We start from the raw sequence: 15,673 nt of genomic DNA, 5'->3' as shown, positions 1-15,673 counted from the left end.
ATCCCACTCCCTATCATCCTGGTGTGCTCCATGTGCCTATCCAATAACCGCTTAAATGTTCCTAAAGTGTCTGACTCCACTATCACTGCAGGCAGTCCATTCCACACCCCAACCACCCTCTGCGTAAAGAACCTACCTCTGATATCCTTCCTGTATCTCCCACCACGAACCCTATAGTTATGCCCCCTTGTAATAGCTCCATCCACCCGAGGAAATAGTCTTTGAGGTAACTCAATAACTTATTCCAATTTCTAATAACTTCCTCATTATCCAATTTAATTTGAGGAATGTCTTCTGGATTTGGTTCTTCACTGAAACATCCTTCTTCTGCTTTCCTTCCCGATCAAAATATCTCTTAAGCATATTCACATGGCACACCCTGTGAGTTTTCCTTCTACCTGGCATTCTTATCAAATAATTCACCTCAATCAATTTCTATCAGTTTGATAAGGACTGCTAAACTTTGCTTTTAAAGGTCCACCTGCAGTACTAAGACTTTATCCCCACTGACAAAACTCTTTATTTCTTATCCACTTCCTGTTTCATCATCACATTTAAATGTTGCCTAGCCAATTCACCTGCTCTATTCAACCTTTCCCTAAAATGTGAAACATAGTCCAATATTGGAGTCTCAGAATGCTGACTCACTAATCTCCCCTTAATTAATTTCAGTGGTCCCCTTACCTCATGACAAAAATCAATTCAAATGGACTGAATTTGGTTGACTCATGAGGTGCGTCCCTGATTGCAAAGAGCACAAATGGAATTCCTTTATCCCAATCCGCTGGATAATTCTGACAATAATTCCTCAATGTTGTCTTCAAAGTTTGATGCCATTGCTCTAACGCTCCCTGCGATTCTGGATGTTACACAGTTGATTTAAATTGTTTTATTCCTAAGCTATCCATAACCTCCTTGAATAAATTTGATGTAAAATTTGATCCTTGATCTGATTGTATTTCTGTGGGTAGTCCATCTCGAGTAAAAAATTGAAGTAACTTCTCTACAATCCTTTTAGCTGTGATATTGCGTGATGGAATGGCCTCTGGAAACCTAGTGAACACATCCAATTATAGTCAATAGATACTGATTCCCACTGTTCGTTTTAGGGAGGGGTCCAATGCAATCAGTTAGGCCCCTTGTAAAAGGTTCCTCAAATGCTGGAATGGGTATTAAGGGTGCTGGTTTTATCATCGCTTCAGGTTTCCCAATGACTTGACATGTGACATAAATAGCTAAATTTAACCACATCTTTATGCAGTCCAAGCCAATAAAAATGTTTTTGTATTTTTAGCTTGAGTTTTCCTTACCCCCAAATGACCTCATACTGGCTTTAAATTGAGGGGTGAGAGATATAGGACAGATGTTAGAGGTAGGTTCCTTACTCAGAGAGTAGTAAGGGCGTGGAATGCCCTGCCTGCAGCAGTAGTGGACTCGTCAACATTAAGAGCATTCAAATGGTTATTGGATAAACATATGGATGATATTGGAATAGTGTAGATTAGAGGGGCTTTAGATTGGTTCCACTGGTCGGTGCAACATCGAGGGCCGAAGGGCGTGTACTGCGCTGTAATGTTCTATGTTCTATGTTCTATGGTATGACGTCATTTGGCGGATCCACAAGATCTATGTGCAGATCTATAGGAGATGGGTGAGATCCTAAATGAATATTTCTCATCAGTATTTACTGTTGAGAAAAGCATGGATGTGAGGGAACTTGGGGAAATAAATAGTCATGTCTTGAGGAGTGTACATATTACAGAGAAGGAGGTGCTGGAAGTCTTAAAGCGCATCAAGGTAGATAAATCCCCGGGACCTGATGAAGTGTATCCCGGGACATTGTGGGAGGCTAGGGAGGAAATTGCGGGTCCCCTAGCCGAGATATTTGATTCATTGATAGTCACGGGTGAGGTGGCTGATGATTGGAGAGTGGCAAGTGTTGTGCCTTTGTTTAAAAAGGGCTGCAGGGAAAAGCCTGGGAACTACAGGCCAGTGAGCCTCACATCTGTGGTGGGTAAGTTGTTGGAAGGTATTTTGAGAGACAGTATCTACAGGCATTTAGAGACGCAAGGACTGATTAGGGACAGTCAGCATGGTTTTGTGAGTGGAAAATCATATCACACAAATTTGATTGAGTTTTTTGAAGGGGTAGATGAGGGCAGTGCAGTTGATGTTGTCTACATGGACTTTAGCAAGGCCTTTGACAAGGTACCTCATGGTAGGTTGTTGCATAAGGTTAAATCTCACGGGATTAAATCTCAGGGTGAGGTATCTAAATGGATACAAAACTGGCTGGGTGATTGTAGAGGGTTGTTTTTCAAACTGGATGCCTGTGACCAGCGGTGTGCCTCAGGGATCAGTGCTGGGTCCACTGTTATTTGTCATTTATATTAATGACTTGGATGAGAATATAGGGGGCATCGTTAGTAAGTTTGCAGATGACTCCAAGATTGGTGGCATAATGGACAGTGAAGTTATCTCCAATTGCAACTGGATCTTGATCAATTGGGCCAGTGGGCTAACGAATGGCAGATGGAGTTTAATTTAGACAAATGCAAGGTGATGCATTTTGGTAGATTGAACCAGGGCAGGATTTACTCAGTTAATGGTAGGGTGTTGGGGAGAGTTACAGAACAAAGAGATCTAGGGGTACATGTTCATAGCTCCTTGAAAGTGGAGTCACAGGTGGACAGAGTGGTGAAAAAAGCATTCGGCATGCTTGGTTTCATCGGTCAGAACATTGAATACAAGAGTTGGGACATCTTGTTGAAGTTGTAGAAGACATTGGTAAGGCCACACTTGGAAAGGATATTATTAAACTAAAAAGAGTGCAAAAAAGATTTACTAGGATGCTACCAGGACTTGATGGTTTGAGTTATAAGGAGAGGCTGGATAGTCTGGGACTTTTTTCTCTGGAGCGTAGAAGGCTGAGGGGTGACCTTATAGAGGTCTATAAAATAATGAGGGGCATAGATCAGCTAGATAGTCAATATCTTTTCCCAAAGGTAGGAGAGTCTAAAACTAGAGGGCATAGGTTTAAGGTGAGGGGAGAGATACAAAAGTGTCCAGAGGGGCAATTTTTTCACACAGAGGGTGGTGAGTGTCTGAAACAAGTTGCCAGAGGTAGTAGTAGCGGCAGGTACAATTTTGTCTTTTAAAAAGCATTTAGATAGTTACATGGCTAAGATGGGTATAGAGGGATATGGGCCAAATGAAGGCAATTGGGTTTAGCTTAGGGGTTTAAAAAAAAAGGGTGGCATGGACAAGTTGGGCCGAAGGGCCTGTTTCCATGCTGTAAACCTCTATGACTCTATGGTATCTCATCTGCTACCCGCAACACCTCCTTTCTATACCCTACTGGCAATACCACTTGATGAACTTCTGCCCACTTTTCATCCGCCTGAATATGTAAAGGTCTCCATTTCTTCATTAAGACAGCATTTTTAAAGTAATAACATTCTGGTGTACACTCAGATTCCTCTTCCGTGTATGATTTCTGATACAACTGTTTTATTTCCATATCTTTCTGTTGTAACTCTGTCAACTTTCCCAAACTAAAAATATCCACCTCATCCTCTATCTGTTCTTGTTCTTTTCCAATCATCTGATCAAAAATAGTTTCTGATAATTGAACTTCAACTTCCTTATCTTCACTCTTTGGATTCTCCTCGTGTCTTAACCTGTGACTTTGTGACCTTGTTACTACACAATCAGAAAAAATCCCAGGATATGCGTCCTTCAACAACTCAATTGTTTGATTTTCTACTGGCTTTTCAACCACAGTAGGCATCACTCCCACCTGCGATCCAGCTGTATCGTTACCCAAGGTGAACTGTATTCCTGGACAAGACAATTTCTCTATTACTCCTACTACCACTTCACCACTCCTCACTGGACTCTCCAACCTCACCTTACATAATGGAACACTACTCTTCTCACCCCAAATTCCACACCCTGAATTCTACCTTTTCTGGCAATACTCCTTTCAAACTACATAACTCCTCATCTCTTACCATCAAAGATTGACTTGCTCCCGTATCTCTTAAAATTTTAAGTTCTTTACCTCCTCCCCCTGGCACACATGAGTAAACTTTACCCTTCTTTAAACTTCTTTAAAGAGATCTGGCACTTCCTTATCAATCAACCCCTGGCCAAGTTGTACATTCTTTTGCACCTCTTTTGCTTCAACTGGGCTTCCCTTTACCACTTTAACAAACCCCACTGACTTATCCTGTTTTACCGCGTCTGTCTTCCCAGTGCTTTTCTTAAACCACCAACACTGCGTCTTTACTTCGCCTAATTTATTACAGTGAAAACATCTGAGGCTTTTCATTTCTCTTCCACCCTCCTGTATTTCCTTTTGAACCTGAGGTGCACTGTCTTTATCTCCCACAAGATCCCCTTTACCACCTGAGGATTTCTCCTTTCCCCAGTTTTGTATCCATCACAGGCTGAAACTGATATCTGAAACCAAACTTTGACTTATGAACAGTTCATAATCATCTGCCATTTCTACTGCTCACCTCGCAGTTTTAACCCTCTGCTCTTCCACATGAGTTCTCACTACATCAGGAAGTGAATTGTTAAACTCTCCAAAATAATAATTTCTCTTAGAGTTTCATATGTCTGGTCTATTTTCAAAGCCCTGATCCACCTATCAAAATTACTCCTTTCAAATTCTATGTACATTTGATCAGGTGCTTTCCTTAGATTCTAAACCGATCTTTGTCGGCTTCTGGCACTAGTTCATTTGCACCTAAGATGGAGTTTTTCACTTCATCATACTTCCCAGATATCTCCTCTGATAGTGATGCAAACACCTCACCAGCACGAGCTACCAACTTTGTTTGAATCAGTAAGACCCACAGGGTCTGTGGCCATTTCATTTGCTTCGCCACATTGTCAAATGGAATGAAAAAGGCTTCTACATCCTTCTCATCAAACATTGGCAATGCTTGGACACATTTAAATAGATTCCCAGCAAGTCTTTGGCTACGACGCTGTTGCTCTTTCTCACTGTTCTCATCACGACTCTCAGCCTGTACCTTTCCCTCCACCAGTTTAAACTGATGTACACTTTTTATGGCCAGTTTCTAAAGTTCAAATTCTCTCCCTTTTCCTTTTCCCCTTGCTGCAATTCAAGCAGCCTCATTTCTTTTTCTTTTTGTAATTCAAACTGTTTCAGTTCCTTTGTTTGCTGTTCCCCCCTTTCTCTGGCTGTTTCTGTACCAATGGCCTCCCTTTCTTTTATTTTGAATTCAAGCTGCTTTAATTCTTTTTCATGTTCAAGCTGTTTCATTTGTAATTGAATTCTAGCCATTTCCAATGATTCCGACTGTGTTTCTGGCAATTTTAACTGCTGTTCTATTAGCACAATTATCTCCCCTTTCCTTACTCTGTCAGGCAATGTCAACTGCAATGTTTTTGCCAATTCCAAAAGCTTTGTTTTAGTAAATCACCCTGAGTAACTTCTTCCACCCCCAGGAACTTCATAGCTTCTGAAAGAGCCATTATTCCACAAGGCACTCCCTATTTAAACCTGAATACAACACCTGAAAAGAAACCACAAGACACTCACCATTCACTGTCTTTGAGTCCAATTATCTCAGACAAATCAAAGAATATCAGTTTTAATCTCAGATGAGCCCCCAGTTGTTATAATTCAGGTCAGAAACTTCAAAGTGTTTTATGAAGTCTGCCTGGGTCATAAGTTCTGCACTTTGAATTTGGCTAGTGTGAGCATGAGATGTTTCACTTCAGGTATGATTCAAATGACCCACTAGGGAGCTTTTATCAACCAAAGTTTATTTCAGAATACAGATCAGATACATGCAGCAATAACTTTTACCAATTACAAACAAGAAAAACAACAACCATGATATTGTATAACCCTTAACAACTATATGAAATGTTCCAACCAAACAAACCTCCTCAAAAAACATTCCCTTGCCACAGGTTTAGCACAGAAAATACGAATGCTCACATGATGATGGAACTTAGTCCTTTGGTTGGAGAATTGAAACTCTGGCTTCCCAGCCTTGTAACTTCCAGCAGCCCTCAAGGGAGAGATAATGCCACTGCTGCCCTCTAGCTGGTGTTGACGTGGTGTTGTGAGACTTCTTACTGTCTCCAACTTTCAGCCAGCAAACCACTGCGAGAGACAGAATTCTCACTGCAGGAAGGCAAGAGGACCTGCTTCCAGTAGCCTGCAGAATTTACAACAGCAGGGAGAGAGAGAGAAACACTGCTTTTCAGTCTGGTGTCTCAACACCTTCTAAACTAAAACTGCAGTCAGCAGCCCAATAATGAAAATGGAAGACTTCTTGTCACCTGACCTGTCAATCATTCTTCCCCGAACAATGCGAAAGGTCGTAAAACCCCAGACACTGCATGAAACCCAGAATAAAAATAAACGAAATCCAACTTAAACCTATTTTCCTATTTTCAAGAAGGGGAATAGGGATAGCCCAGGAAATTACCGACCGGTGAGTCTAACCTCAGTGGTTGGTAAGCTGATGGAGAAGATCCTGAGGGACAAGATTTATGAGCATTTAGAGAGGTTTAGTATGCTCAAGAATACTCAGCATGGCTTTGTCAAAGGCAGATCGTGCCTTACGAGCCTGGTGGAGTTCTTTGAAAATGTGACTAAACACATTGACGAAGGGAAAGCGGTAGATGTGGTTTATATGGATTTTAGCAAGGCGTTCGATAAGGTCCCCCATGCAAGGCTTCCAGAAAAAGTGAGAGGGCATGGGATCCAAGGTGCTGCTGCCCTGTGGATCCAGAACTGGCTTGCCCAAAGGAGGCAGAGAGTGTGTATAGATGGGTCTTTTTCTAAATGGAGGTTAGTCACCAGTGGTGTGCCCCAGGGATCTGTTCTGGGACCCTTGCTGTTTGTCATTTTCATAAATGACCTGGATGAGGAAGTGGAGGGATGGGTTGGTAAGTTTGCCGACGACACGAAGGTTGGTGGGGTTGTGGATAGTCTGGAGGGATGTCAGAAGTTACAGAGGGACATAGATAGGATGCAAGACTGGGCGGAGAAGTGGCAGATGGACTTCAACCCAGATAAATGCGGAGTGGTCCATTTTGGCAGGTCAAATGGGATGAAGGAGTACAATATAAAGGGAAAGACTCTTAGTACTGCAGAGGATCAGAAGGACCTTGGGGTCCGGGTCCATAGGACTCTAAAATCAGCCCCGCAGGTGGGGGAGGTGGTTAAGAAGGCGTATGGTGTGCTGGCCTTTATCAATCGAGGGATTGAGTTTAGGAGTCCGGGGATAATGATGCAGCTATATAAGACCCTCGTCAGACCCCACTTGGAGTACTGTGCTCAGTTCTGGTCGCCTCATTACAGGAAGGATGTGGAAAAGATTGAAAGGGTGCAGAGGAGATTCACAAGGATGTTGCCTGGATTGAGTGGCATGCCTTATGAGGATAGGCTGAGGGAGCTCGGTCTTTTCTCCTTGGAGAGACGTAGGATGAGAGGAGACCTAATAGAGGTATATAAGATGTTGAGAGGCATAGATCGGGTGGACTCTCAGAGCCTTTTTCCCAGGGTGGAAAAGGCTGCTACGAGAGGACACAAGTTTAAGGTGCTGGGGGGTAGGTACAGGGGAAATGTTAGGGGGAAGTTTTTCACTCAGAGGGTGGTGGGTGAGTGGAATCGGCTGCCATCAGTGGTGGTGGAGGCAAACTCAATAGGGTCTTTTAAGAGACTCCTGGATGAGTACATGGGACTTAATAGGATGGAGGGTTATAGATAGGCCTAGAAGGTAGGGAGATGTTCAGCACAACTTGTGGGGCCGAAGGGCCTGTTTTGTGCTGTAGTTTTTCTATGTTTCTAAACCATTGAAGCAGCAATAAGTAATAAGTGGACTTTGAAGCAGACAGCACGACAACAGTGAAAAAAAACCTGCTAACACGTTAGAATGTAACTGGTGACAACTTTGTATTGGATGTAATATGACCAATAGGAACAAGATGTAAGGGTCATCTTGTAAACCATGGAACCAATTACAGGGTGATGTAATAGTCAGCTGACTATGTAGAATTGTGAGGAGCTTGGAGTGGCCCAGGGTGAGGCCCCAAGTTTGGAGTAATGATGTTTCTTTATTAAACCTTTTCTTTGATTTATAAGTTGGAGTAAGTTTTGTTGTATTTTCATGAGCTGCAGTTTGAAGAGTTCCTTCTGAAGAAACATTACAAACTGCAGAGAACATGATTTAAAAATACATTTCTTAAAGGCACACTGGTGTCACAGGTTAATAAAGCCGACAGTATCATGGGCTTTATTCACAGGGCCGTAGAGTACAAGAGCAAGGAGGTTACATTGAACTTGTGTAGAGAACTGGTGTAGCCTCAACTGGAGTATTGTGTACAGTTCTGGACTCTATACTTTAGGAAGGATGTGAAAAGGCATTGGAGAGAGAGTGCAAAAGATTCCCAAGAATGGTTCCTGGGATTGTTCTCCTTGGTTTTCTGAGGAAGGATGTTCTTGCTCTCGAGGGAGTACAGCGAAGGTTTATCAGGCTGATTCCGGGGATGGCGGGACTTGTGTATGAGGAGAGATTGACTAGGTTAGGATTATTTTATCTGGTGTTCAGATGAATGAGGGGGGGATCTCATAGAGACTTATAAAATTCTAACAGGACTAGACAGGGTAGGTGCAGGGAGGATATTCCCGATGGTGGGGGAGTCCAGAACCAGGGGTCACAGTCTGAGGATTCGGGGTCGACCATTTAGGACGGAGGTGAGGAGACATTTGTTCAGTCAAAGAGTGGTGAGCCCGAGGAATTCATTATCACAGGAAGTAGTTGATACCAAAACATTAAATGTATTCAAGAGGCGGCTGGATATAGCACTTGGGGCGAATGGCATCAAAGGTTATGGAGAAAAAGCAGGATCAGGCTATTGAGTTGGATGATCAGCCATGATCATAATGAATGGGGAAGCAGGCTCAAAGGGCCTCTTCCTGCTCTTATCTTCTATGTTTCTATGTTTTTTTCTGCGTAAAAAGATGGAAGGAGATTTAATCGAGGTTTTCGAAATCATGAGAGATCTGACCAGAGTCGATAGGGAGAAACTGTTCCCATTGGTCGAAGGATCGAGATGAACGAGTTTTAAGAAAATTGGCAAAGGAAGCAATGGAGACATGAGGGGAATCTTTCTCACACAGCGAATGGTTCGAATCTGGGGTGTGCTGCCTGAGAGTGTGTGGAGGCAGATTTAACTGAGGCTTTTAAGAGGGAATTGGATTAATATCTGAAGAGGAAGAATGGGCAGAGTTACAGGAGAAGGCAGGGCGCTGGGTAAATTGCTCCGTGGAAGAGACAGCACAGACACGATGGATTGAATGTCCTTCTCCTGTGCTATAACCATTCTGTTGCTGCAATAGGCCTTGCTAATCTTTCTCAGCTGTGGTTCAGTATTTCCCTCACAAATTTAGGAAACACATTGAGACATTTCTATGAAAGCTGCTTTTAAAAACAAGTTCCAGCTGTTATTGTTGATGAGCTGGCTTCACACATTCTCAGAGTTCAGCTGTCATTAGGCACAGAATACAAACCCTCCAGCACGACAGGACAATGCCAGCGTGAGCGCTGCGTTGTTAATGTGCGTCTGACGATTGTTAAACTCAATTCTTACATAGAATTACATAAAATCCAGAACACAGGAGTGTGCCACTCGGCCCATCTGCTCTGTGCCAGTGCTCCACACCCGCCCCTTCCCACCCCTGCATCACATGACCCCAGTCATGTAGCGGCACGGTAGCACAGTGGTTAGCACTGCTGCTTCACAGCTCCAGGGTCCCGGGTTCGATTCCCGGCTCGGGTCACTGTCTGTGTGGAGTTTGCACATTCTCCTCGTGTCTGCGTGGGTTTCCTCCGGGTGCTCCGGTTTCCTCCCACAGTCCAAAGATGTGCAGGTTAGGTTGATTGGCCATGCTAAAAATTGCCCCTTAGTGTCCTGGGATGCATAGGTTAGAGGGATTAGTGGGTAAATATGTGGGGGTAGGGCCTGGGTGGGATTGTGGTCGGTGCAGACTCGATGGGCCGAATGGCCTCCTTCTGCACTGTAGGGTTTCTATGTTTCTATGTTTAGCAACTTGTTCCTGATCATTGAGAAATCAGCAATGTGATTGTAGCTTCATTCTGAAAGGTTATCCCAAAAACATCTGCCGACTATTCCCAGCATCAGAGTGGCTTCAATGTCAGACAGATAGTGAGAGGAATGGGGAGGGGGAAGAGGAGGGGAGGGGGAGAGGTGGGGAGGGGAGGAGAGGGGAGGGGAGAGGGGGGGAAGGAAGGAGGACGGGAGGTGAGGAGAGGGGAGAAGAGGGGGGGAAGGGAGATGAGGCAAATGGGAAGAGAGGGAATGGAGGAGGGAGGAATGAGGAGGAAGGATAGTGTTGGGGAGGGGAGGGAAAGAAGCTGGGAGATGTTGGAGAGGGGGATAGGAGCGTGTGGAAAGAAGGAGGGGGGGATAGGAGGAGCAATGAGGGATATCCATTCGCAGAACATCTGGGCAAGAATAGAATGAAAAGATGAAGCAGAAATCCATTTGCATTTCTTGAATTTTCAGGTAACAAAGAGGCAAATGTTTTTCCAAAAATTCCTTTTCCTGAAGGTGAGGACCAATTGAAATCCATCTTAGTGAAACTGAACATTAAGAACTGAAATGTTAGTGATTGGCTGGCCTTCAATCTTTCTATCCGATTTGATTCATTGCACCTTTGTGGACCAGAATGTTGAATTAATTTTCTCCCGATACAATTCATATTTCTTGGAACCAATAACAATCGGTAAATATCGACTCAGGATGAAAGTCTGGGACAGTTCAGCAAGCGATAAAGCTGCTTTTCATTAACTTTTACCCAATGTCAGGATGTGTTTGTCAATATCCATTGTAGCAAGTTGTCTCCAAGAGAAAAATCAAAGCAGGGCAGTTAGTTACAAAGCATGGCTCAACCAGCTCTTCCTTCATTGGAAGTCATTAGTAGATCAATGTTAACAACAGAACCTGTCAGACTCAATCTCATCTCCAGGCGTCTGTATACAGAGCAGGTCTATTACTTAACAAGGACACTCACCAGCCACCAGCAAGGCTTTTAATCTTATTTCCTTTGGATTTTTACACATAGTGACAAGACATGCCCGTACAGATTGGTTTCGTCTGCACAGTCCCTTAACAATCAACATGCTTTAAGCAGAGAATGAGCATTTGGGTTTGAGTGATTGCAGTGTACTCACCGATAACTCCCAGAGCAATGTAACCGAGGATTATTGCAATAAATAACACACAGCACAGGACATCGGTACAATGCCTAAAGTAAACAGGACAGAAACAGAATATATAGTCAAAATAGCAACAACAGAGCAATAGGAGAAGACCATTCAGCCCCTTAACCCTCCTCCCCCCCCCCATTCAATTAGATCATAACTGAATAGTCTTTGAGTCACATTTACCCTGGTTCTATCTGTCTCAATAACCTTACCCACAATCTCAGAGGAAGAGGAGACCTCCATTTAGAGCCTTCAGCTTGTTCTGTTCATAGAAATCATAGAATCCCTACAGTACAGAAAGAGGCCATTCGGCCCATCGAGACTGCACCGACCACAAACCCACCCAGGCCCGACCCCCACATCCCAACATATTTACCCACTAATCCCTCTAACCTATGCATTTCAGAACACTAAGGGCAATTTTTAGCATGGCCAATCAACCTTAACCCGCACATCTTTGGACTGTGGGAGGAAACCGGAGCTAACTGTTGCTCGGTTAGATCAGTGCTCATCAGTAACTAAGCCCCATTTACCTCCGAAGACGTGCGGGGTAGGTGGATTGGCCATATTAAATTGTCCCTTAGTGTCTCAAGTTGTGTAGTTAGTGGGGTAAATATGTGAGGTTATGGGGATAGGGCCTGGGTAAGATGCTATTTCAGAGTCGGTGCAGACTCGATGGGCCAAATGGTCTCCTTCTTCACTGTCGCCAGTCAGTGAAAATCACCTTCCCCAGTAAGAGCCTCGGTTATGAAAGCATCAAACTGACCCCCAGGATTCACAGACTTTCTGGGGGAGAGAGTTCCAGACTCCCACTTCTCTTTCCTTAATCATTTTAAACCCCTCCATCACCCCCTCCCCCACTCTATAAACACAAGGAAATATTAACAAGATTATACAGCTTGTCCTTGCAATTTAATCCTCTAATCACAGTTACATTGCAATGTTATTTCAATATGATTTAGGAACTATATATTCATGCGTATGTATACATTGGTATTTTGAGTGTCCCATCACTCACTGCTGCAGGATGTGACCTGAGACGTGCAGAGTCTGAACATTTCACATTAAAACTCTGATTATTTTCTGGAAACGCAGCTTCGCAATCGGACTCGTGTCATCACCAGAACACTGATTTCCATCAATGGAACACCCCCCCAACTCCAGCCCTGCATCAGCTCATCAGCTGCTGGAACCCTCACATATTCCTTCAGATTTAACCATTCCATCACAAACCTGCTACACTCCCAAACTGTGCTCTGTGGAAACTTTTTAAAATTCATTTATGGGATGTGAGTGCTGCTGGCTAGACCAGCATTTGTTGCCCATCCCTAATTGTCCCTGAACCGCTGCAGTCCATGTGCAACCGGTGTAGGTACATCCACAGTGCTGTTAGAGGGAGGGAATTCCAGGATTTTCACCCAGCGACAGTGAAAGAACGGTGACATATTTCCAAATCAGGATGGTGAGGGACTTGGATGGGAATCTCCAGGTGGCGGTGTTCCCAGGTATCTGCTGCTCTTGTCCTTCTAGATGGAAGTGGTCATGGGTTTGGAAGGTGCTTCAAAGGAACGTTGGCGAATTGCTGCACTGCACCTTATACATGGCTGCTACTGAGCACCGGTGGTGGAAGAAGTGAATATTTGTGGAAGGGGTAACAATCAAGCGGGGCTGCTTGGATGCTGTCGAGCTTTTTGAGTGTTGTTGGAGCTGCACCCATCCAGGCAAGTGGGGAGTATTCCATCACACTCCTGACTTGTGTCCTTGTAGATGGTGGACAGGCTTTGGGAAGTCAGGAGGTGAGTTACTCACCGCATGATTCCCAGCCTCTGACCTGCTCTGGTAGCCACAACATTTATATGGGTAATCCAGTTGAGTTTTTGGTCAACAGTATCTTCCAGGATGTTGACAGTGGGGCAGTTCAGTGATGGTGATATCATTGAATGTCAAGGTGAGATTGTTAGATTCTCTCTTGTTGGAGATGGTCATTGCCTGGCATTTGTGTGGCGTGAATGTTATTTGCCACTTGTCAGCCCAAGCCTGGATATTGCCCAGTTCTTGCTGCGTTTGAACATGGACTGCTTCAGTATCTGAGGAGTTGTGAATGGTGCTGAACATTGTGCAATCAGCAGCGAACATCCCCACTTCTGACCTTATGACGGAGGGAAGGTCATTGATGAAGCAGCTGAAGATTGTTGGGCCTAGGACACTACCCTGAGGGACTCCTGCAGAGATGTCCTGGAGCTGGGATGACGGACCCTCCTCACAACCATCTTCCTTTGTACCAGGTATGACTCCAACCAGCGGAGAGTTTGCTCCCCCGATAGCCATTGATTCCAGTTTCGCTGGGGCTCCTTGATGCCACACTCGGACAAATGCGGCCTTGATGTCAAGGGCTGTCACTCTCACCTCACCTCTGGAATTCAGCTCTTTTGTCCATGTTTGAACCAAGGCTGTAATGAGGTCAGGAGCTGAGTGACCCTGGCAAAACCCAAACTGGGTGTCATTGAGCAGGTTATTGCTGAGCAGGTGCTGCTTGATAGCGCTGTCGATGACCCCTTCCATCACTTTACTGATGATCGAGAGTAGACTGAAGGGTGGTAATTGGCCAGGTTAAATTTATCCTGTTTCTTGTCCACAGGACATACCTGGGCAATTTTCCACATTGTGGGGTTGATGCCAGTGTTGTAACTGTACTGGAAGAGCTTTCACAACACCAGGTTAAAGTCCAACAGGTTTATTTGGTAGCAAATACCATAAGCTTTCGGAGCGCCTGGTGTTGTGAGACTTCTTACTGTGCTTACCCCAGTCCAACGCCGGCATCTCCACATCTGGAAGAGCTTGGCCAGGGGAATGGCAAGTTCTGGAGCACCAGTCTTCCGTACTATTGCTGGAATATTGTCAGAGTCCACAGTCTTTGCAATGTCCAGTGCCTTCAGCTGGTTCTTGATATGGCATGGGGAAGGCAGATTAGGGAGGTGGGCAGCAGGTTGGGGTCTCCCAACGGCAGCCCAAGAGTCCCCTGGTGAAGCCGGCCAGGAAAAGGGACTGAGGCGGGATTCCCGGCCTACCAGTGGGACGTCAGTTAGGCTCGATCATGAACCAACTAACAGCCATTATCCCTGAGGGTGTCACACATTAGTGGCAGCTGGGGGGTTAAATGTCCGAATGCCCTTTAGGAAAGGAAATCTGCCGTCCTTACCCAGTCTGGCCTACATGTGACTCCAGAGCCACAGCAATGTGGTTGACTATTAACTCCCCTCGGGCAACTAGGGATGGGCAATAAATGCTGGCCTGCCAGCGGCACCCATGTCCCACAAATTAATAAAACAAAAGTGGGGGCCACAAAACTTTCCCGTGCCCTGGCTCAGCAAACCCTGCTTAGGGAAGGGGCGGGGGAGGGAGGCAGGTTGTCGGGGGGTGGGGAGGGGGGGGGGGGGTGGAAGGGTGTGCCCTCATAATTAGGCCTTCGAAAGCCACCCAATTACCCTTGCCTCCAACTCCTCTCCCCTGCCCCTCCCTCTCAGTGCATATTTAAACACTGACTGAGGAAGATGGTATCATCATTGTACATTAATAAGCTCTACATTATTTAACAGCTTAATAGTCCAAGCATATTGTTAAATTGCACATTCTTTTGATAGAATGTGTTGAAGATAATTGGAATGAATTAGTCATATTTTTGCATGTGAAAGTGTGGACTGTTCTTTAATTTATGTTACGTTAATCATCTCCGCGTGCCAAGGGCAGCAGAAGTTTTCCATTCCTCGTGTGGCTGCAATGAGACAATCTCAGAGAGGACGAGTGAAAAGAGCTGGTCAAAGATTTGTCCGGAGCTCGGACACGTCCGAGGATCATGCTTCGAGTCGAGGGTTTCACAGCTGATTGAAACACTGAGTCACGGGTAATCAGTAACACTCCTGGTCAAAGGCTAATGCCGATTGATCAATAAACACTCTGGCCTGAATTTTCCACCTCCAGCTGCGAATCCCATGTCAGGCCATTTCCCAAGGCCGTGATCCCCCCTCCTGTCTGGAGGTGCCAGCCCAAGCTGGCAGGGAGGCAGGGACAGGCTGGAGTCCGGGCTGCCATCTCGGGAAGCAGACCTGAGACGGGAAGTGAAATGGGCAGTGCCGCACTGTCAGAGGGTCAGTACTGAGGGAGTGCTGCACTGTCAGAGGGTCAGTACTGAGGGAGTGCCGCACTGTCAGAGGGTCAGTACTGAGGGAGAGCCGCACTGTCAGAGGGTCAGTACTGAGGGAGTGCCGCACTGTCAGAGGGTCAGTACTGAGGGAGTGCCGCACTGTCAGAGGGTCAGTACTGAGGGAGTGCCGCACTGTCAGAGGGTCAGTGCTGAGGGAGTGCCGCACTGTCAGAGGATCAGTACTGAG

General features: G+C 45.1%; 1 protein-coding gene across 3 annotated transcripts in view; it reads right to left on the bottom strand.

Annotated features, from left to right (window-relative positions):
- Positions 1–15,673, bottom strand: part of LOC144497586 (choline transporter-like protein 5) — a 317,203-nt gene that overhangs the window by 134,540 nt on the left and 166,990 nt on the right. For all 3 annotated transcript variants that reach the window (XM_078219025.1, XM_078219026.1, XM_078219027.1), the window contains exon 3: positions 11,253–11,326. In XM_078219025.1, coding sequence (XP_078075151.1) covers positions 11,253–11,326 — 74 coding nt within the window. The remainder of the gene's footprint in view (positions 1–11,252; positions 11,327–15,673) is intronic.

The sequence above is a fragment of the Mustelus asterias genome, chromosome 8, assembly GCF_964213995.1.
Source record: "Mustelus asterias chromosome 8, sMusAst1.hap1.1, whole genome shotgun sequence".
Classification (NCBI taxonomy): domain Eukaryota; kingdom Metazoa; phylum Chordata; class Chondrichthyes; order Carcharhiniformes; family Triakidae; genus Mustelus; species Mustelus asterias.
Note: the sequence above shows the minus strand (reverse complement) of the source record. Positions and strands in the feature narration are given on the sequence as shown.